This window comes from Parasteatoda tepidariorum, chromosome 3, assembly GCF_982258835.1.
Source record: "Parasteatoda tepidariorum strain Cologne lab strain chromosome 3, Ptep-v5.0, whole genome shotgun sequence".
NCBI classification, from domain to species: domain Eukaryota; kingdom Metazoa; phylum Arthropoda; class Arachnida; order Araneae; family Theridiidae; genus Parasteatoda; species Parasteatoda tepidariorum.
Genome location: NC_141757.1, coordinates 106,419,726 through 106,442,750, shown reverse-complemented (window position 1 = coordinate 106,442,750; position 23,025 = coordinate 106,419,726). Strand labels below are relative to the sequence as shown.

The following is a 23,025-nucleotide window of genomic DNA, read 5'->3' as shown; positions in this document are numbered from 1 at the left end:
AAGTTAATTCAACTATAATTTTCACAAGGATCTTCAACTAAAGTTGCAGAGCTATTTTTCATTTGGAGTTGAGATTTTTTTTCTTAGGTACTTTCTGTTCTGTAATTATATTAAAATACAAAATAAAACACTTAATTGATATTTTTCATGTACTTTTTTTTAAATCTGAAAATAAGCTTCAAATATTTAATTTTATAAAGATTAATGATTAGATTTTATAAAAATATATAAATGATTGTTTTGAACTTCATTAATAAATAAATAATTTCATCTCATGCAAAAAAAAACAAGAATTCATTTGTTAATTGAGAAAAAGTTGACAAATTGAATAAAAAATGTACAAAAAAGAGCTATGATGAATCAAAGAAATGAAATCAGAATGATTTTTTTAAAAAAAATGTAAAATAATGATCAAAATATTCAATATTTATAGTAATAGAAGTATCAAAACTGTATTGGTATGCTAGCATGCAAAGAATAAAGATTAATATTTTAATATGTTAAAAATTTTGACAGTCTGTAATAATAGAGAACATCTACTCATAATAATAAATGCTAATTTTTAGCCCTTTGAAATGCTGATAAACATACAGTTTTAAAACTGCAAAAACAAACACTAAAATTTAAAAACTTAGCATTTATTATTGTAATATCAACAGCAACAAGATTATCTTAATTCCATTAGAAAAGAATACAGAATGCATCACGATTCTTCATAGTTTTCAACTTTCATATCTAAAAGTCCAAGTTCTTCATCTTGTTCCATGGTTCGTTCATATTGTTCGATAATTAAATTATCATCAGAACAAGATTCGTCATCCAACCCCTTTAAAATATTCATAAAGAAAAAAAAAAAAAAAAAATTAGTAAATGCTATTAATACTCACTTATAATCTCAAGTCACATACATTTTATTACTTTACAATGATATGATTTGGATTTATTTTCATCAACATCAATGCACCAATTAGAAAACAAAATTACTCATTACCAAAGAAAACAAAATTACTAAATGTTATTAATATATACTTTTAATTTTTATGCCATGCATATTTTACTACATTAAACTGATGAGCTTTGGGTTTATTTTGATCAATATCAGTGCAGCAATTATCAAACCCCTTCAAAATATTCATAAAGAAAGAAAATTCATTAACTTTATTAATTTTCAATAATAATCTTACATTATGAGTATTTTATTATATTACAATGAAGTGATTTGGATTTATTTTCATTGATATTCAGAGCAGCAGTTTTAACACTTTTGAAGCTACTACTTAACACGTTAAAACAATAATTTTACTAGGTTCAAAATACTAATTTGAAATCATAAGTTAAAAAATGCAGCATCAATATGTAATTGATCAATAAAATAACAGTATCTGGTGCAAATCGGACTCTTTCAAAAGGGGTTACTAGACGCACGTCGAGATTCGGTTGTTGTAATAAATATTAATGTACAAAAATATTGGATTCTAAAAATTATGTGGAATTTGAATTATTTGCCCATCTTGTATTACTAGAGATAAGTCTTTACAACAAGAAAGATGCCAAATCTAAATTATTATAATACTAATGTTAACATTACCCCCATTGAACGAAAAAAAAATAGAAATAATAACTATTAAAAGGTTCGTAAAAACATTTTTTATGAAGTGCTTGACACATTTAATGTTTTAAAAAATTAACAAATAAAAAAGAAAAAGATTATAAATGGAAAAAAAGAATAATTGTATCTCCATTAAAAATTTGTATAGAGAAAAGAATAAGAAAATTTCTAAAACGCAACAAAAATTTGGTTTCTCAGAAGTATTAAGATTCTAAAAAGGTCAAAACACTAAAACTAAAGGATGAAATTCATTAGTATAAATACAGTCAAACTTGTTTATAACGAGCGTGAAGGGACTACAATTTTTCCTTATTACAACCCAGTGCTCATAAGAAATAGGATCATAATAAAATCATACAATTTCATACATACTCTATTAAATAATAATCACTTGACCTGCACTCCAATCTGCCCAGTCTTTCTATTTAAGTTTTATTATCTAGTTGCTTGTTCCCTATCTTAGTGGACCATCGGCCAAAATTTGGGTTTTTTACTGCAATCCTAATTTTTACTTAATTTATCACACTTTTACTGTTTAAAATTTTATCTTGTTACACACCATGTTTTTAACTCGACCCTTATACACCTTCTATTGTCTTGTTCTTAATTATTTTTGCTGTAAATTTTACAACTGGATCACTTTTGTTGACACACTTGGTTTTAACTCACGGTTTTAACTATTCTGGTTTTAGCGTTGTATTTACCTTTTAGCTTGTTTCAATTTTGTATTTGTCTTCGTTAATCCTTTTATGGTTTTACCTTTTAATCATCTGCATCACGCTTTTGGCCAGTCCCAGCTCGGAAGTAGGGGTCCGACCAATATTTGTATTTACCCGCTTGTAACATGGGCATGTGCCTGTATTTTATTTGTTTTAAATTAAGGTTGAATTCCTGTGTTCTGTCAGCCGGGTCCCTTTTTGGAGTTGTATAAGGTTGGTTTGTACAAGGGTCTGTTGACCTAATCCAACTGCCCAGTAATACTTTTATTCCCTTTTATCAATTAGTTGCCATCAATTTTTTTGTAATATTTTTGTGTTTTTTAAATAGATGCCATGGGGGGCTTTGCCGGGTCTATCTGCCGACGCATGTGCCGATTGATAACTGCTCCTTTCCTTCCGCATACCCACATTTGGGGGGGGGGGTCGGGATAAATTCCACCTTAACATACTCTATTAAATATAGCACTTAGTCAATTTATTTTTTATTTCTGTACATTACAAATTAAGTTAGTTTTTCTTAAAAATTGTCTTGTTGTCTCTTTGTTGTGTTATTGTTTTTCAGATAAAACTCATGACCTGAAAATCATTGTCAATACCAAAAGTAATATGTCAACCCCAAAAACATCAAAAATGAATTAGCTGAGCTGGAAAAGTAGAATTAAGAAGAAACATGAATTACACAAATATTGCACATTAAAAACGGGGTTTACCAGTTAAAAGCAGCTTCAATAGATTTAACATTGTATCAATTCAATATTCCAGATTTTTTCGTTAAAATGGAGTTCTCGTTAGATCAGGACTCGAAATAAGAGAGTTCTACTTTATATGCAATATTAAAAGTATTAATTACGCAAGGAAAAAACCTTGATAATTTCAGAGGAAAAACAAGTAATATGCATATAAGTAAACAAATACAGCAAATACAGAATATAAAAAGGGTGCAAATAACTTTCAGTACAATTTAAAATGAATTTTCCCCCATAGCTTTGCCTGTATGCAAAATTTATCATCAAATGCAAAATTTACATAAGATAAGTAAACAATTTATGAAAAAGATCAATTACTTGAATGCAACTGTTCCCACAAGGATCATCTAACACTAAAGTGGCCTGACGCTCTCCTTTTATAATCTAAAATAAATGGATACATAAATGTCATAACAAATATTATTAAATATAAAGAACAGATGAGTCAAAAAAGAGCATAAAAAATTATCAACTTTTAAGAATTTCTAAATAAAGAAACAGCAAGAATTAAAAAAACAAATTTTCATTTAAAATTTTAGCTTCAAAAAAGTTAGTTACAACATTTTATTTCTGTACATAAAACTTTTTTTTTTGAACTAGACACTTAAATTTGTTATAATGAATACACATTAAATTATGCATTATTATTTTGAACATGTTATAATGTTTTCATTTGAATGAAAGAAGTCAAGATGCAATGTTGAAAATTTCTATACTGAAATATTGTTTTAATAATTAAGATGTTTATCTTTAAATCTGCACATATTTTAAACAAAAAGTTTTTAATACTTATTTTAGGAAAAACTTGTTTTATCAATCAGTAAATTATCAAACCAAATAAACTCATACAGAAACTAGCAGATAAGAAAGTCTCCCTATGGAAACATACTCAAAAGTTTTGAAAGGAGATTGATTTAAATTTTTTTTTATTGAGTAAGTTTTAATAGTTATATAGTAATGTTTTATCGTAATAATTTAGACATAACTAATTTATTTTTATTGGATTAATTACTTAGCAATTTTCAAATGGGGGACATTCAGTACATTTCAATTTGCATCAAAACTAATTTTTAAGGTGTTTTCTAATGATTTGGGAGGTAATGTTTCGCATCAATAATGTTACAAATAATCTGACTGAAAAATCTTATTTATAGTTAAAATTCATTTCAACTTTAATTTTCAGTAAGATAGATTTGTTCAATTCAGATTTAACTATAAAAAAAAACACTTTTATTTTTCACCAAAGTTTTTAATTGAAAATTTTTTACAAAAAATTATCATTCATTATTTGTATACATGAGATCCTGTTCTAAAAAACTTTATAAAAGTGAGAATCTTTTCTACAATATTATGACCAATTAACTTTCAATTTTTTTTTCTTTCATACTTTCATCTAAGGTACTTTTTTTGTAGTGACAAATGTTGAATAGAGATGAGCAGTTTTAGCATAATAAACCATAAACAATCACAATGTAATTTCTTCCTATTGTTTTAATGATTATTTGCTGAAGTTATAAACCAATGATTTTCCAATTTTATGGGTAATATTGAGCATTGAATTCTTACATAATTTAATAAATGTATGTTACACTTGTTTTAATTTAATGTAATTCAATTACAATTGTTATTATCCAAAATTTGGTGTTGAGACAGTACAAGACATGAGCTTTACCACAAGACAACTCACAACTTACGATGTTTTCACTAAAATATTTGAAATACTTCAACTTTTATTTTTTGGCTCAACCTAATATGCATTGGAGTAGAATAGTCTGCATTTGAATATTCATTTCTCCAAGAAGAGACATTATACATTAACTAATTACTATTAAAGAACATTTAACTAACTTAGACTTAACATGAATAGTAAAAAAAGAAGAAATTTACCTCATCTATTTTGTTTAGAACGGAATCAAGTTTTCCTCTCATTATTAAATCAGCACTATCACCAGAGATAAAAGGATTGCTTTCAATAAGCTAAAATCGAAGATCAGAAATAATATAAATATATAGTAACAAAAAGGATAAAAAGAAAAAAACAAAGAAAATTAAGATAATTAATAAATTTTGTAATAAATAAGTTATTTTTACTTTTATATATATATGTACACATACATACTAACAAAAGTTAATCCCACTCAAAGGGAACTTAGAGAAATACTTTTAATTTATCTATCCCTTGCAAAAAATCCCTTCAGATTCCTCTCACTATTTTCAAGTTCATAACATGATTCCCACTGGCTATGCACAGTCAGTTTGCTTAGTAAAATATGCATAATTTACGAGTCGAGCATCAAGTGAACTTCGTAGTGTACCAGCGATCTTTTAAAAGGCAGTTTTTTCAATAATTATAGACCTTCAACAAATAATTCACAATAATTTTTCCATGAATATTCCATTTCATGTAAAATAATTTGTTATATTCATTGTGCCCAGGTTCCCAAAAGTTAATTAATTTTAAACAATCCTATAGAAAAATTAGAGGAAATTAGTGAATAACATTTGCCCAAAATGTTTGCAATCACAGACTTACAATGAGAGTGTAAGGCTATAGAGATAAGATATAAATATGACATGGGTAGGATTTTCAGATTCAGTTACGAAATAAAATAACGATATAAATAAAATATTTTGCTGAATCAAAGCATCATTAAAAAAAATAATTTTGAAGAAAAAAAATTTCTACATAATGATTTAACATTAAATGAACTCATTTCTGTTGTGGATACATGATTTTTGATTTATATTTGCATTTTAATCAAATTGTGATCAATTTTAAATGAAATATGAAAGCATTTATGATTAAATTAAATGATATTCAAATATCTGTCATGAATATCAACAGCTTAAAGTACTCCATTAAATATAAAAAAAACCTGAAAATATTATCTGAATCACATACCAATCAAATATTACTACCTACATATGTTCTGAAATAACCATAACATATTTCTGTAGTAAGCTGTAAAATTTTCTGAAACAACTTTTAAAGTCTTCTATCGGAATGATGTATAATTTTGACCTTCTTAATAACTCCAATATCCTTAAACTTTATTCCTTTAACAAATCTTTACAGCTTTAGGGACAAAAAGTTTACAAAAGATTTGCCTGAATAGTTTAATGTATGATTTATCTCAACAGCCTTCAAAACTAAAAGATTTACTAAAGAAACAAGGTTTAAGAATAGTGAAGTCAATTAGCAAGTCAGAAATTCAGATCATTTAACATTAAATAAATTAATTTCTGTTATAGATACATAATTTTTTATTTATATTTGCATCATAATCAAATTGTGATCAATTTTAAATGAAATATGAAAGCATTTATGATTAAATTAAATGATATTCAAATATCTGTCATGAATATCAACAGCTTAAAGTACTCCATTAAATATAAAAAACCCTGAAAATATTATCTGAATCACATACCAATCAAATATTACTACCTACATATGTTTTGAAATAACCATAACATATTTCTATAGTAAGCTGTAAAATTTTCTGAAACAACTTTTAAAGTCTTCTATCGGAACGATGTAAAATTTTGACCTTCTTAATAACTCCAATATCCTTAAACTTTATTCCTTTAACAAATCTTTACAGTTTTAGGAACAAAAAGTTTACAAAAGATTTGCCTGAATAGTTTAATGTATGATTTATCTCAACAGCCTTCAAAACTAAAAGATTTACTAAAGAAACAAGGTTTAAGGATAGTGAAGCCAATTAGCAAGTCAGAAATTCAGATCATTTAACATTAAATAAATTAATTTCTGTTATAGATACATAATTTTTTATTTATATTTGCATCATAATTAAATTGTGATAAATTTTAAATGAAATATATTGAAAACATTTATGATTACATCATTAGTCCTTAAGAAAGTCAAAATTATACAGCATTCAGATAGAAAACTTTATAGGTTATTTCTGAAACTTTCACATCTGAGGATAGAAATGCATTATGGCAGCTAGAGATGACCTCAAAATATATTAAATGGGTATGTAATTCATATAACATTATTGGAGCAATTAAACCGGTCCTGGAAATTGATGTTATTCATTAGTGATTATTTTAATAAATGAGCATAATGAACCATGATTATATGGGGAGTAAAAAAAATCCACTAATTGAGCTTCTTCCTTACCTGCTCCTTAATGGTAGTTAAAATTCCTTCAACAGTTGAATAACAACTTCTAAATGCAGCAGGACCAGCTTCTAGATCTAATTCCTTTATACTGATACTGCAGGTGTCAGACTACAACAAAAGAAATTTGGAGTAATTAAAAAGATTTTTTTTTTCAAGAAACATAAAATATATTTTTTATTGATTTAGAAATAATAAAACTGACACAATTTCAAATTCATGTAGACATTTGGACAACAGGAACAAGCACTCGGAAAAGTTTTTTGTAGCCAGGGACATACATTTTATTATTAATTATTCAGTTGTTTATGCATAAAATATATTACAAACCACTTCTGCATAAAAAGTAATACTTGACATTAGAATTGAAAATAAACAGTTTTTAAAAAACAATATATTACACAAGACTAATTACTTTTTAAAAAAAAAAAATTTTTTTAACAGTATTTTAATAAAAATTTCTTGTTCTGTAACTAATCTAATAACAATTTTTTATTATTTTTCTAATTATATTATGTTTCTCTCTCTAGATTTATAAACAAACCTTTAAAAGATCTCTAGTCAAATCCTTGTGTTCTTTTATACTAAGTATAGCCCTAGATCCAAGAGGCCGAATTCCTGATGAGCTTTTAACTTCAGTTGTTTTATGACCACAAGCCTCACAGTTTGTAGACCATATTATGACATTCTCAAAGTGTGGTATCTTTGAACACAAATTAAAGAAATTAAATCAAATATTTGCATGATTTGATAAAAATGGAAGAGCTGCAGAAAGAAAATAAAACACACAAAAAAAAAAAAATTTAAAAAAAATATGAAAAAATCAAAAAAGTTTATTTTGAAATATTTCTGAAACTAACAAAAATATTGTAGAAATACTGTACATAAGGCCACAAATATAAAAATGAAACATAACCAACTTTTAGCAAGATACTTTTTAAAAATATCTCATATTAACAGGATGTGACGCAATTTGAAGAAAGTTTAAATGGAAGAATTAAAATTAAAATAATTTTTTTCTTATTTAACTTCAGAAAAATGTTGTAAAAAGTAAAGCTAAAAAAGTTATACAATAGGTTAATAAAATAAGTCATATTTAAAGGCTAATTTTTATAAAAGAACATTATTATTAATCACTTTAAAATATACATTAAAATAGACACTTCAAAGGATATCAGTAACTTTCATGTTAGTTACACAGGGAGCATTACAAGAATAACAATTTGTTGGCAATCCTAAAACTTCCTCAGTAATTTTTTCTTCCTCCCCTCCTTCCACAGTTTCCTCAGAATCCTAAGATAAGTTTTAAACAATGTAAAATAATCTTTTTTATTAATTTAACTACCTTTTTTATTATATTAGTAAATAGTCTTTTTTTATCAGTTTAAGCATAAAATTAAATTTTTCAGAAATGAATAAATTAGAAAGTGATTATGCATCTTACATTGAGTCCCATCATCAAGCATTCCTCGTGTGATTGAGCAAAATATGATATTTCTAACTGGGGATCAGGATTTGGAGCAGATCTGTAGTATTGTTAAAAAATATTAAATAAAGATAACAGATTGTTTTATTTCGAAGTTAATGAGCAGAAATTTGTTCCCATAATACACCTTAAACATATGTTTCTCATTAACCCTTTATATCTCAACACAAAAGACTTGCTAGCACATAATTTTAAGTGCAAAAAAATAATTGCAAAAAATTAAATATTAAAATTAAAAATTTATTGAAAGAATACTTTGTTTCTACTACAACATAATGCAAAATGACAAAACATTGATTTCTGCAACATTATTGTTAAAATGACTATTGTTAAATGACATTGATTTGTTAAAAATGACTAAGATTCATACATTCAAAAATTTCCATTCAATTCAATTCAAAAACTTAAATTTGAGTAATATGCCTGAAACAAGCATGAGCAACTTTGCAAACAAAAAATTGAACTTTTATTCTAAAAATCACCTCACTATCACTACATAATAGAAAAAAGTTCAATATATGTTAAGAGTAATGTTATAAAATTGCAATAACAGCTGAAATCGTCCTTTATAACTAATAAAAAAATACATAAATATGCTTTTTATGTTTGTTGCAGGCATGCAACACCGTGTCCTAGAGTCAAAAGCTAATTCCTTTACTTTCCATGTTAACAATAAAGAATTAAATGTATCCCACTGTTCTATTTACAATAAGGTAACTATTCTATTTACAATAATATTGGTAACAAGTTCTTTGGGGAACTTTTTGTTTCATCTTACTCTTCAAAATGTATTTTATGGAACTTATTCTCCCAATTTTTATTGTTAGGGTTTCAAACATTTTTCAAACTCTACAGAAAAGAACTACTGGGAGTTTTAAATTTTTTTTAATAATGATCATAATAAAATAACTAGTTTCTGATAAAGAATCCTTTTTTTATTAATTAGTCCTTATAAAATTATCAAGAGATTTTTCAATTCGATATCAGAAGGTGAAAATGAAGCCTGAAATTGAGAAATGCAACAATTTCATCGAACTCAGTGAGTAGACACACAAGCGGACTCGCAAATATTTTATCAAACAGGTAAAATGTTTGGCACTTTCATACGCTATGGACCGAGAGTACACCGAAATAGATTGCGGTTGAATGAATTGTGAAAACGCTGAATAAGACAATAAGAAAATCATGCTTTTGCATAATACATGGCAAAAATCGACAAGGTAAAGAAAAAAAAATCTCATCTTGGAAAAGGGAAAATTAAGCACTTTTTAAAAGCACCCAATGAAAAAAGCCACTTTAAGGGCTCTTAAAATATGAAAATCAAAAATAAGCACCCTTAAGAACTTTTTAAAAATGCTACACACCCTGTTACCAAATCAACAATAGTAGCTTTGAAAAATTTTAAAAATACTTAAAACCTTAAAAATTTAAATTCTGCTACTTAGTTTCATACAAATGCTATTTAATAAATTTTTATTTTTAGGGTTTTAAGTATTTTTTTAAAATATTTTCAAACTTTACTGAAGCCATTATAAAAATACTTTAATATAAATGCTTATGCATTGAAAAAATTTAAAAAAATACTTATAACCTTAAAAATTAAAATTTGATAACTAAGTTCCACAAAAATACATTTCATAAATAAAATGAAACAAAAAGGGTTCAACTATATTGATTTGTTATTTAAAAAAATTGAAAAATGGTATTTGTGTAATTCTTACATAATAAAAAAGAGCTTGGCTCTAAGAGATCCTCAAGAGCAACTATACTGATTGAGAACCATGTATTTTCAATAAGAATATTTTTTTTTTAAATTTCTATACAGCTCACGAAATCAACACAAATCTGACTTAGACTACTATGAGGTAATAGTCAGTGGTTTTCAGGGATCAGCAATTGATCACCATGAGTTGAGTGTAAAAAAATGGTATGCTGGTTTAGCTTTTTGCTTTGATCTATGTTTCTGAGACAAAACAGCATGCTTGTTGCTCATTGTCAGCATTACACAATCTTTCCAATTTTTAACTAATTTATTCTTAATAACTTTTTTTAAACTTTTAATATTTAATATAATAATCTTCTTATAGTAAGTAAAATTTAACTCCTTTATTGTTATGGAAAAATAAAATATAAAACTCCATTTGCATGTTTTGAATAATTTATAAAAAATTAACATTGTAATTGTTAATTTAATTCAATTCATAATCTTTTAAATATATATGAGATCTAATTAAAGGTGTGTGAATAAAGCAGTAAAGGACTAACTAAATTAACAAATTCTGTAAGTTACTGATTCAAGGATCAGTGATTCAATTTTCTTAACTTCTACGACTACTAATGATTCTGCATTAAAATAAAAAACAAGAATAATAAAATAAGTGTATTTGTTTATTGTTATTTATTTGTAACTAAGCTGTTCTTATATACTTTAAAATATCCTTTTTATTACCTTACAAAAATTACTTTTAATGAAATTGCCCTTTTCAGATAAATCAAAGCTTATTACAATTGAAAATAAGAAGGTACTATAGGACTGGGAATTTCTTATGGCAGATTTATTATATTTATGTTTTCGGCTTTGCTTAATTAGGTTTTCGGGTTTGTCTGAAGAATATTATAAGAGAATTTCTGGTAAATGATACAAATGAAGAACATATTGGTTAATATCTTTTAATATAAAAAAATATATTCAATATTTTTTATGATATTGAATTTTATAATACTGTAAAGATATTGTAATAATTTATTCCAAAAGTACTCTTTATAATTGGGTATTGGCTGCATGCGAAACAGCTAACTTGTTTTATAACACTAATATGCTGCATTTTTTAGACATTGAAAATATAAAAGCATACAAAATCAGGGATCTGTCCAGGCCGAATTTACTACCGTTTAGCGGTACCTTCACAAATTCAACTTTAGAAGAAACGGTAGTTTCACAAATTCAATTTTAGGAAAAACGGTAGTTTCACTAAATAATTTTTCTTAAAATTTCATTTTTGTATCCCTTAAGAAACGATAAATCCATATTTTTGTGTTGATTTTTAAATATAAATTTTAATTTTTCACAAATTATGTCTTAATTTTCACAAAATAGGTACCTCTCAGAAAAACCTAGACAGACCCAGTAAAAGTTACATTACATATAAAACACTTTAAACACTCTACAAATTAAACAAGAAAAAAATATTCAAGTAAATATAATTGAGTGATAATAATTTCAATTGAGACTCAATTATGACATTTTTTAAGGACTTAATTTAAAAAGGATACAAACTTTGCAAAAAACTGTTGCCTGAACAATCTCTTAAGGCCTGTAATGAAACATACAAACAATAAAAAAAAAATCTAAATTGAGGGTAAATTATGTCAGATGAAGCAAAGTTGCATAAAATTCAAATTTAAAAAGAAACAGTAAGTTATGACAAATTAATCAAGAGTGCATCACAAGACCAAGGTTAAATAGGGTTCACGATTCTCTGATTATCCATTGGAACAAATTTAAAAAATAATTCACACAGCTAGACAATGCATCAATAAAAAATACATTAGAACAATATTGGAGGGAAAAAACACCCATGAAATTTTAAAAGCATGAAAATTTAAAATTTCTAAGCATAAATTGTAATTTCTAAGCATAATACAAAATCATTATCTTTTCTACACACTATACAACACCCTTTAATTTTATATTTTACCTAGAAATGAAACTCAATGTTTTTATAATTCCCAATATTTTAAAGAATTTTAAAACAAAAGGCAGTTTAAAATTAACCACTTGCAAATCTTGAAAAAAAGGAAAAAATTTTATCTTAAGTTCAGAAATAATAAAATAAAATAAATCAATATCTTCATTAAATTACATTTTTATCTAAGAAAAATGATTCAAATATTAATTAATATTTTTTTTTAAAAAATTATTGCAGTGGAAAATTAACCATTATGCAGAAAAGAATTTAAGTAAAAAAATTATAGTATTTAGAAAAAAATTAAAGCTTTTTTCTAATAAAAAAGAGGCATCCTCAAATTTCAGTTTTCCAAATAGTCTCAGATTTAAGCTAATTTGAAATCCATTGAGCTTCCCAAATTCTTCCCCAAGGCATAAGAATTCTGATAAACACATTCGTAATTGGGAAATAAAAATATAGATAAAATGTCATTCTACTTAAATAAAATACTTAAACCTATGAAAATAATAATTTTTATTTATCTATTGATTTTTACTAGAAATGTACAAGATTCTCTAAAAAAATCCATTATTACACCAGAATAAATTCTGTTAAATTGCTTAAACATTGTAAGCAGTAGTCAATTCAAGCGGAAATCGGGACCGCTCTCTGGCCCTTACATAAAATTCACACTCTAAAAAAGGGCCTTTTCAAAAAATTAAAACTCTAAAAAATGGCCCCTTCACAAAAGTTAAATTCTAAAAATCAGCAACTTCACAAAATCCACCTTTGAATAAAAATGGCCCAGAAGCAGAATATTTTCAAATGTTCTGCAACAGGACTTATTAATTTATACAAATGTTCTGCAAGCATTTCACAGCGAAAAAGAGTCAGCTTTACGTTAAAATACTATATTTTCATTTATTAAAATACAGGATCTTACACAGATACTCTACATTATTTTTTAAACTAAGGCAAATATTCTTGATTTGCTACTTTTTCGCTGTCACTTATTCAAGATACAAATTGTTCTGCAGGACTTCGTTTGTTCTGTGACGTACGTCACAGTTTCAGACACTTTCTGCTTCTGGGAAAAATGGTCCCAACAAAATCATAAGAAATGGCCCCTTCGTGGAATTTCTTTCGATAAAATGATCACACAAAATTGTTTAATGATGGGTTCTCAGAAAAAAATCAGAAACACGATTTTACAATAGCATCAACTGGAATCAGAGGTGCCAAAACTTAAATTAGAAATTCCCATATTGTGAAAGCATAATAATAATATCCGAGTCAGAAAAATCTTGCGAAAAAGACTGCAAAATGATAAGTGAAAGCCAACAAAATTATCATTTAACAAGGTGAACTTATGATGGATTCATCACAAATTAAACACGTCAAAGTATGATAACTTAAATTCGAATGTCATATAAAAAATAACTCAGAAAAACTATTTTGAAATGATGTAAATTTACCTTCAAAATGACATTGTATAAAAAATTTTAGAATTTGAAAAACCATGAGATAAGGACTGCAAGAATTATAAACAACTACAAAAAACAAAAAAAAAACTATTATCAACCACCTTGAAATATATGACAGAATCGTCACAAATTGAATATGCTAAAACTAATAACTCTAAATCAAAATTTTGAGCATCGTAACACTATTGTATTAAAAATTGCGGAATTTAAAAAAACCATGTCAAAGGATCCGAAAAATAACAAATAAGTACCAAAAGATTACCATCAAACGTAGAATCATCACAAATGGAACGTGTCAAAAAGTGATACCTCAAATTCAAAACCCACTTGTCGTAGCAATGTATTAAATATGTCGGTATTAATTTGAAAAATCATATGAAAGCAACTGAAAATAAATCATCAAAACAAGTAGATACTTACAAAAACTTCACAAAAATAGTTTTGATCTTTTACAAAAATAAGCCCCAAAAAATAAAACCTGGATCAACGTGGCAAAAAACACTAAAAATAATAATATTGCTTCCAAATAATTCTTCAATTAAAAGTAGTACTATAATACTGGAAAAAAAACTTTACCCTTATTATACTTTTTGGTCCTCAAATGCAAAAACTAAAAGAAATTATGAATTATTATTTTTGAAGCAAAGAAAGATTAATAATCTCTACTACGAAGAAGAGTATTTCATAATTAAATCAATAAATAAAGCAAGAAAGAAAATTAGGCTCATTAATAAAAAATATGCCTCAAGCAAAATTACACAAATTGCGATCATTATTTAACACAATTAAAATGTGATTTTGGATTAATAAATAATCATTTTTTAAAACTTTAATCCTAAAATTATTGTTTTTGTAAAAAAAAAAAACAGATTAAAATCCTTGCTGACAAGATATAAAATAAAACAAATTAATAAATAAATAATAAATATACAGAGAGAGTAAAAAAATTTAAGCAAAATTATTTAATAAAAAAATATTTACTTAGAACTTACAAAAGTAAACGGATGATTACCATCTTTAAGCTTATTAATTTCAAGCAAAAATTCAGCTAATTTTTCAGCAGAATCAGGATCTTCTTTCTGAAAAATGTTGCATTAAAAATAACATTAATTCAATCAAAAGAATTCACAAATTATTAAATTACAATGAAAACTAAAGGTAGAATTTGAGGAGTTAAAAGGATGATTATCGGACAAATAATGAACAAATAATTTTTGAACTAAATTGACAAATATGGATCAAATAAGAAAAAAAAACAATCTTGAGACTTTAATTTACATTGTTAGCATATTGATGAAAAAATAACTTTAATTTAAAAGGAAAAGAACAAAGCCAAAATAAGTGTAGAAAAAGAGCAAAAGCAGTGCTTGCCAAACCTTTGATCCCGTTATACTATAGCTGGTGGAATCATTTTTGGATAATCACTCTAATGCTCCAGTTAGCAAACCTTGATTTATCCACTGAACTAACAGATGTAACTTAAAATTTTTTTATTTAAAAAAGTAGATATTTCTTTTAGCAGGTAGCTCACAGTAGGTTTTAAAAACAGTACAGTAGCTTCTTAAATTTTGCGACTACTGATCAAAAGAATCAAATCAAATGTCAAATATTCTATGGACATTCCACTCTAAGTGGATATCCTAAAGTGCTTTTAATCTTTTGTAATTTTTGTTTCACAAACACTGAATATTGTTTGTTTCTTTTTTCAATGAATAAAAAGTAAAGTGGAGACATTTAAACATAAAAAAAAATAATGAGGGTAGAGATATGAGGAAAGGATGATAGAAGATAGGAGGTACTTCGTGCCACATGTAATAAAGTGAAACCTGATTAAAGCAGAAATAAAAGTACAGAAGTGGACACATTATAATTTTGGCTCAAGAAATAAGAATCTTCCTTGGTGTCTCATAACAAAATGACAGTAGAAAAGTAAACAAATCGTCTACTGCCATTTTGGTTACTTTTCTACAATTTTACATTGCAACACAGTAGAAGATTCGTATTTAAAGAACTGAAACTATAGATTGTCCATAACTGTACTTCTATTTATGCTCTATTCACTTTATTTTACTCTACTACAGTTGACTTTATCAACCTAAAGAGTATCCACATAACTACAGTTGCTGAACCACCTAATTCAACACATAAGTTTACTGAAGTTGATTCAAAAATCTCCGTCTTTTCTTCTATAATTGAAATTCTTGAATAATAAAAAATGATTGAATTGAATTTATATAACGATTTTTTATTATTAATTTTAAAGATATCATAATGAAGGGAAAAAAACTCCATACCTGAAGCTGCTCAATTTTTGAATTAAGTCCTAAGCAAGTCCTTTCAATTACACCTTCAACAGTTGTTATAGCTAAAAAGAAAACAATGCTCATTATTGATAAAAACAAAATTATACTGCAAAATAATCAATCAAATAAAAAAAAATGGGAGACATTTAAAAAGAGAAGGCTTCTTTTCGCATTGACAGGTAGAATTGTGTAAATATGACGAATTAGTGACAAAGAAATTCAAGAAATGCACAATAATTTCTGCAGTTTAAAGATAACCAAAAATCAATCCAGTTTCAAACAGAAGTTACTGTTTATAAAGATCAATTTATGCAATTTAATAGAAGATAGAAAAATTTATCAATCCACATTTTTTTAGAGGTGCCACCTTTCTAAACTAGCTATCAGTAACCAGAAGAACAATAATATATAAAATGTTAAGAAAATTCAGATTAGCACAATTTTAAAGTCTTTTAACTGTTTGATTCCATTTAGTATAATATGTCTAATATTAATATTATGCAGGAATTTACAGTTTAATAACCTTTCTTTCTTACATCTCACTTTATGTTGTTTGTATTTGTTGAAGATTGCGTTCTTCTCTTAGGTCAAATTTTATGCCTTTTTATTACTTTTCAATTAGATCTATATTTTCTCTTTAGTTTGCCCTTTAACAATGACACCAATGCTTAAAGTACCAAAATGTCTCTTGAATTAATTACAAATTCAGCTGTTTCTAAATTAGTATAACATGGACTTTTTTTTAAAAAATATACTCACTTCCTTCTTGACTTTGAGAAGGTATTTCAAATTCTAACTCAGGTATAGTTATAGATGCCCAGTCAGTTTTTACCACAACTCTGGACAAATCCTATAATAAATGTATCTGAATAGATATATATTCACTAATTAGGTTTATTGGACTAATGAAAATTGCCACAAAATCCACTGCTATAAAGGTTTAAATTAACAAGAAAAGTAAAAAATTAAAAATAATTAAGAAGTGCTCTTTTCAGATAACGAAAACATACTACTAAACTAAACTAAACTCAGTGGTGCGACAGCCCATAGAGGGCCAAGGCCTACTGTGCCAATCTCAGTTTTCTTGACCTTGGGCTCTGGGGTGCAGGAGCGAGCAGATGTTGCGGTCAGGTGGTCAGCCGAACGCGGAACCCCCAGTGTTTAGTTCCCAAGCATGCTTGGTACTCATAACTCAAAACTGGTACACTTGGTACAAAACATACACATCTATATTTTTAAAAATGTTTATTGAAATTTATTTATAAAAACAGCCAAAAAATGATTTGCCATAAAGTTTTAAGTTTACAGGAAAAAAGAAAAATAAGTGGTGCTCCGTCAAAATTAGAAAAGGACTCAGCACAAATGAATTATGTGCTTTAATGAATTATATAATTACATTAAAGAATAGTATATTCTTAGTTTAAATAGGTATTTATTCTTGTTAACATACGTGTGACACAATTAAAAAAAAAATTACTGATACAAATTCATCAGCATAATTAAAGAAATTTAATGATTTTACGCAAAAATATTTATTAATTTTATAAAAAATTGAAAGATGTCAAATTAAGTAAAAATATTGAAAAATTTCTTGCTTGCATGAATTTTAAAAGATGCAAAGTCCCTCATAAAAAACAAAATACATTTAAAATACAGAAAAAGAACAATATAAAATTAGTCATTAAAAGAATAAAACCCAAGCCAAAAAATATAGAAAAGAATATAATTTTATAGAGACATTTATAACATTTTCTTTAATTAAATTTACCAAATGATTTAGAACAATTTAAGAAAATACTTTGTTCATTTCATTTACCAATACAATATCTTAATTTCATTCCATTATTATGCACAAAGAATTATTTAAAATATTGTAAAAATTGACAGCATAATATTGACAAATAAAATAAAATAAAAAAAAGATAGAATATAAAGCTAAATCTTACAATAATTAATATATTAAAAGAAGTAGACATATAAAAAACTTGAGACTATATAACAAAATTATGAATTTCAAAAAAATAATACCTTTGGCTTCAATACTTTTAACTTGTATAAAACACCCTGGTCTTGAATTTTAGATGCAGGCTGAAGTGAATTATTTTCCCACAAGCAGTGATCACAAGAAAATGACATAACAACAACTTCTTTATAAAAAGGAATTTTAGTTAACAACATTCTTGTGATACCCTAAATAAAAGATATATACATAATTATTTAACAAAAGAAAATACTAAACACATATAAAATAAATTTATTATTCATTCTTTCATTTGCATTGATTTTTAATAAGGATTATTCTTTTAATGGTACATTGCAAAGGTAAACTGAAAAAATAATGTTTTAATGCTGTTTCAGTTAACTAGTTTAATCACCTTGTTGTAACAGATTTAAATTAACAGAGTTGTGCTACGCTATCTCTAGTAATTTTATTTTATAACCATCGTTGAACAGTCGACCCAATTTTGGGTTTACGACTACTAATGTTCAACTACATAGCCTTGTAATTTTGAACCAATCCAGAAGACATGGAAACTCCTGGATCAGTACCCCCAGAGGTATGATTTGTTATGGGAACATGGAGGACTTTGTGACTCGGCAGATTTAACGTGCATCAGTCACCATTTACAACACGGGTAGTCTTCGGCCGATGAGGATCGAACCCACGCCCTCTTGGACATGGGCTCAGTACCCTACCAACCAGGCTATCCTGCCCCTATCTCTAGTGATTATATATTCCACTATACATATTTAAGTAAAGTTAAATTGTATTTATTGTAGTTAAGTTATTTAATTCAATTATTACTATAAGGAGCCATAAATAAATTACAGTATTTCTGTAGCTCATCATAGGATGTATAGACAAATAAACTATACAGATTTAAATATAGCCTGAATATGCTTAAGGCATGTTATATACAAGGGTGGGATTATGTTACGAAGAAAACTATTACTTCAAAACAATAGAAGAAACTGGACAAAATAGAAGAAACTAAACATTACCATTACAATTATTTAAAAATAGGTATTGAAAGAATAGTTTAAAATTAAGAAAATTAAATTTAATATAGTATCAAACTTGAATGTTTTTTCAAAACTATTTCTTTTTTTTAAAATTAACTTTCTTCATATTATTTTTTCTTTCTTTTATCATAGCTTTTTTCATATGATTTAATTTTACACAAAAAGTTTTAAAATTCATATTCTATATTATTTAAGAGTCAGTTTTAGTATATTTATATTTAGCAGTAAGTTTTAATAATTAAAATTAGTACGCTGTTAATAATTATGAATAAGTCATTTGTTATACAGTAAATATGTTTAGCATGTGATTTATTAATTAAATAATTTCATAGAGTTTGATTATTGATATTTTAGCAGTTCCTTACGTAACTATAAAAATAGGTTTCATTACATTCTTTTCCATGAAACATTGAAAGAAATTATTAATTATTTTGATTTTCAGAGAAATTCATTTAATTTTCTTTCCAAATGTTTCTTTTTAGGGGGATATTTCTTCATTAGTACCTGTTCACACTAACTACAATCATTGAGGTTTCCCCAAAAAAGTTTAAACTTGCAAAAGAGAGAGGTTTGTTCAGAGCCCAGGGTGGTTACAAGTTATGCTCTTCTAGTTGATCTACTTCTATGATTTTTGCCCCTTAGTTTTTCACAGGCCACAGCTCATAAATGGCTAAAACTTAGCAATTATTTTGGCTTAAGTACTGATAAAGATATCTTCCCCTCTTTAACTTTAATTTAAAAAATGATGCAATAAATAGATTTGAAATAAATACTATAATATTTGGTATTTTTCATGGAAAAAGAATATCTTCCATTTCTTACACTCGAGTTCAAAGGATTCTATATCTTTCTGAGCTGGTTTTCTCATCGTGGAAGAAAATTGTCTAAAATATAATATTATGTTAACAATAAATCATTGAAAGTTTTTTTGGTTAAAATAAAAATGGTTAATTAAGTCATTTTCATTTCATAAATTATTAAATGAAAGAGATGTAATTGCGTATTTTTTTTGTGTTAAAGCTCATTACGGAAACAAATTTTCATTTGATCAATAAAATTAAGTATGTATTTGTTAGACAAAAATTTCTTTCTCACAAATTGCAACAAAAAAAATATATCCTATATATTTTTACAATTGTAAAAAATACAAAGAGAATACAAAAATACATAAACTTAATATAACTATGTATAACAAAGCAAATTTTAATTAAAATAAGGAAAAATTTTCTTATGAGCATACATATCAAAATATAAAGCCTCTTCGTAGCATTTCGCGATTAATGATTGCAACTCGAGAATAAAAATGCGAATTATTGCGGCCACTTTTATTAATTAATAGAAGAAAGGAGCTAGAATATTTTTATTAGGTATTGTTACAGCTCAATATCAGATTATATAGTTTAGTATCAATATGGTTTTTAAATAGTCAACTATAATACAAACATTTTTATTGCACTGTAAACATAAACTTTCTATTTCAGTAACTTCAGGATCATCAGCATTTAAGTCCCGAAAAATAACATCTAACTTCTTGGACTCAGATTTTTCTAATTCACAAGTCGCCATTTTATAAAAGCTTATTTATGCTACTTTTATAAATATTATACTAGATTATAATTTTACTTTTTCAGACAATCGCATTTGGATTGCGCTTTTTTAAACTTTAACACATGTAAGCATTAAGCATTAGTAAACTTGAGGAACGTTTCTGGCTTTCTATTCTGTGCTCTTTATTTTCTTCTCTTGATTTCTCTATTCTTAATTCTCTAAATTTCCTCGGCCTACAAACTGAAATATTTCAACAAATTTATTTAATAAAAGTTTTTTCAATAAGTTGATAATTATGTTTACACTTTTTTCTTATGCTTTGGTTGAACAATTAGGATGGTTTACTTAAGCATGACTAATTTAAGGAATAAAGTGACCACATTTTCATTGAGACAAAGCGGGACAAATGTGATGAAATGAGAATTAAAATTTAGTTATATATATTTTATTGTATACATTCATATACTTGTACAAGAATGTATTTATTATTAATTATTGGTAACTATAAAAATATTTGTAAAAAATAATAATTTGAACACCATGATTTTTAATCAAATTAAATTTTTTATTTAAAAAAAATTATGATTTTCTTTTACGGTCATATTTTTGATCCGAGTGAATACTTTGTAATAGATACGGATAATTTAATGTGAAATAAATGTGAAATATTTCACAAAATGTGAAATATTTCACAAGAATTGGTCAAATTATATTTTACACTTAATATAGATTTTAAAGTTTCAATGTTCAACTGCTTTTTCTCAGTTGTCCATATTTTATTGATACTAGAAAAAACACGTTCTGTTGCTGCATTAGTTCCTGGAAAGGAGAGCGCGAATTCTACAATTTTCGAAATATTTTAATAAGGAATATTATTCTGTTTAAAATGAAGGAATAACTCCGCATATTTTTTGTCTATTTCCACATTTACAGACAACCAACATTTAATTTTTTCATCAGTAACACATCTTTTTACCAATGACACCTCATCAAAAAGATCATTTTCGCAAATATTATTTTTCGGAAAGTGGTTACTAATACATTCAACAGATTTTTCCACATATTCCCATAAAATATGATTTTAATAGTTCGTATATTTTTAAAATATTTTTTACAGCTGATAAAAGAGCTAGTCATCGTGTTTTGCTGTAACCAAGAATTCTTTTATATTCGATTTCTGAGCTTTCACAAAAATCCTTCAAACTTTCAACACGCACAGTATATACATAAAAATACTGATAAATTTTTGTAATACTATTTTCAACATCAACTGTAAGTGAGAAGCTGTTTGAATAATATTATGTTGAATGTGCGCTGCACAACCTACTCCAAAAATTTTTTGGTTCAAATGTTCGTTAAGTTTCGTAAAAACGTTATTTTCGTAAAAACGTTCTAGCTTTTCCACCAAAATTTGCGTTAGTGTTATCCCGACAAATTATTCTTTTTTAAAATAGTACTTATTGAATCAAAAATTATTTGTGAAGTTTCACCCGGCAATGAAACAAAATCTAATATTCTAATTTTAATTCCTGTTTCTGGATCAAAATAATCTAACAATTGTGAGAAATAATTTTAAATCTTTGTGGTTGGAAGCCTCAGAATATATGGATATAAATGCGCATTTTTCTAATTCTTTCTGCAATTGTGAAAACGAATATGGTGAAAAAACATTTCAAATAATTGCTTCGGTTTTTGTCCTTGCACATACAACATAATGTTTTGATCATTTGTTTTGATCATGTCACATAATGTTTTGATCATTTGCGACGTACAATCCATTGATCTGAAACTGATTGCGGTTTATGGTGTGGAAAGCAAATCCGCTAATGCTGGCTGTTTTTTCATATTGCCAAAGCTAGCACTGCGAAAAAACTGTTCCATTTTAGAGGAGGAAGCATCGTTATTCAAAAATCTTTTGGCCTTCTTTGTCGCTAAATGTTCAGTAGTATCGTTTTGTCCACCATGTGAGACCGAAAATTCAGCATTGCATTTATCACACAGGACCATATAGTCTATTTTGGTTTTTTTAATAAATGGAATTTCTCTGCTTAGCTCTTCATTAAATTTGCCTTCTCATTTTTTTACTCATCTTTTATTCTGTGGAAAAATACTAGAAATAAATAAAAAAATTTACTAAAGGATAAAATAGAGTATTAAATTTTATCTTATTGACCGTTATGTTTTGGCGACTATTGCTTTACCTTCGTCAATCAAATAATGAGTCAAACCGAACGTCAAATTGAAAACAACAAACCGCACTGTCTGCACTTTTCTGAATTAAGCCGAGACGTAAC

General features: G+C 26.4%; 1 protein-coding gene across 1 annotated transcript; it reads right to left on the bottom strand.

Moving 5' to 3' along the window:
* Nucleotides 1-622: 622 nt before the first annotated feature.
* On the bottom strand, nt 623-21,088 carry Zpr1 (zinc finger protein Zpr1). Its single transcript, XM_016055498.5, has 13 exons — nt 20,627-21,088; nt 18,188-18,349; nt 16,919-17,009; nt 16,151-16,221; nt 14,849-14,935; nt 11,978-12,018; nt 8,663-8,744; nt 8,394-8,511; nt 7,763-7,923; nt 7,219-7,329; nt 4,962-5,051; nt 3,393-3,458; nt 623-826 (listed from the first exon to the last, which is right to left on the bottom strand). The coding sequence occupies exons 1-13, from the start codon at nt 20,747-20,749 to the stop codon at nt 704-706; spliced, it is 1,326 nt and encodes a 441-aa protein (XP_015910984.1). The 5' UTR covers nt 20,750-21,088; the 3' UTR covers nt 623-703.
* Between the last annotated feature and the right edge of the window lie 1,937 nt (nt 21,089-23,025).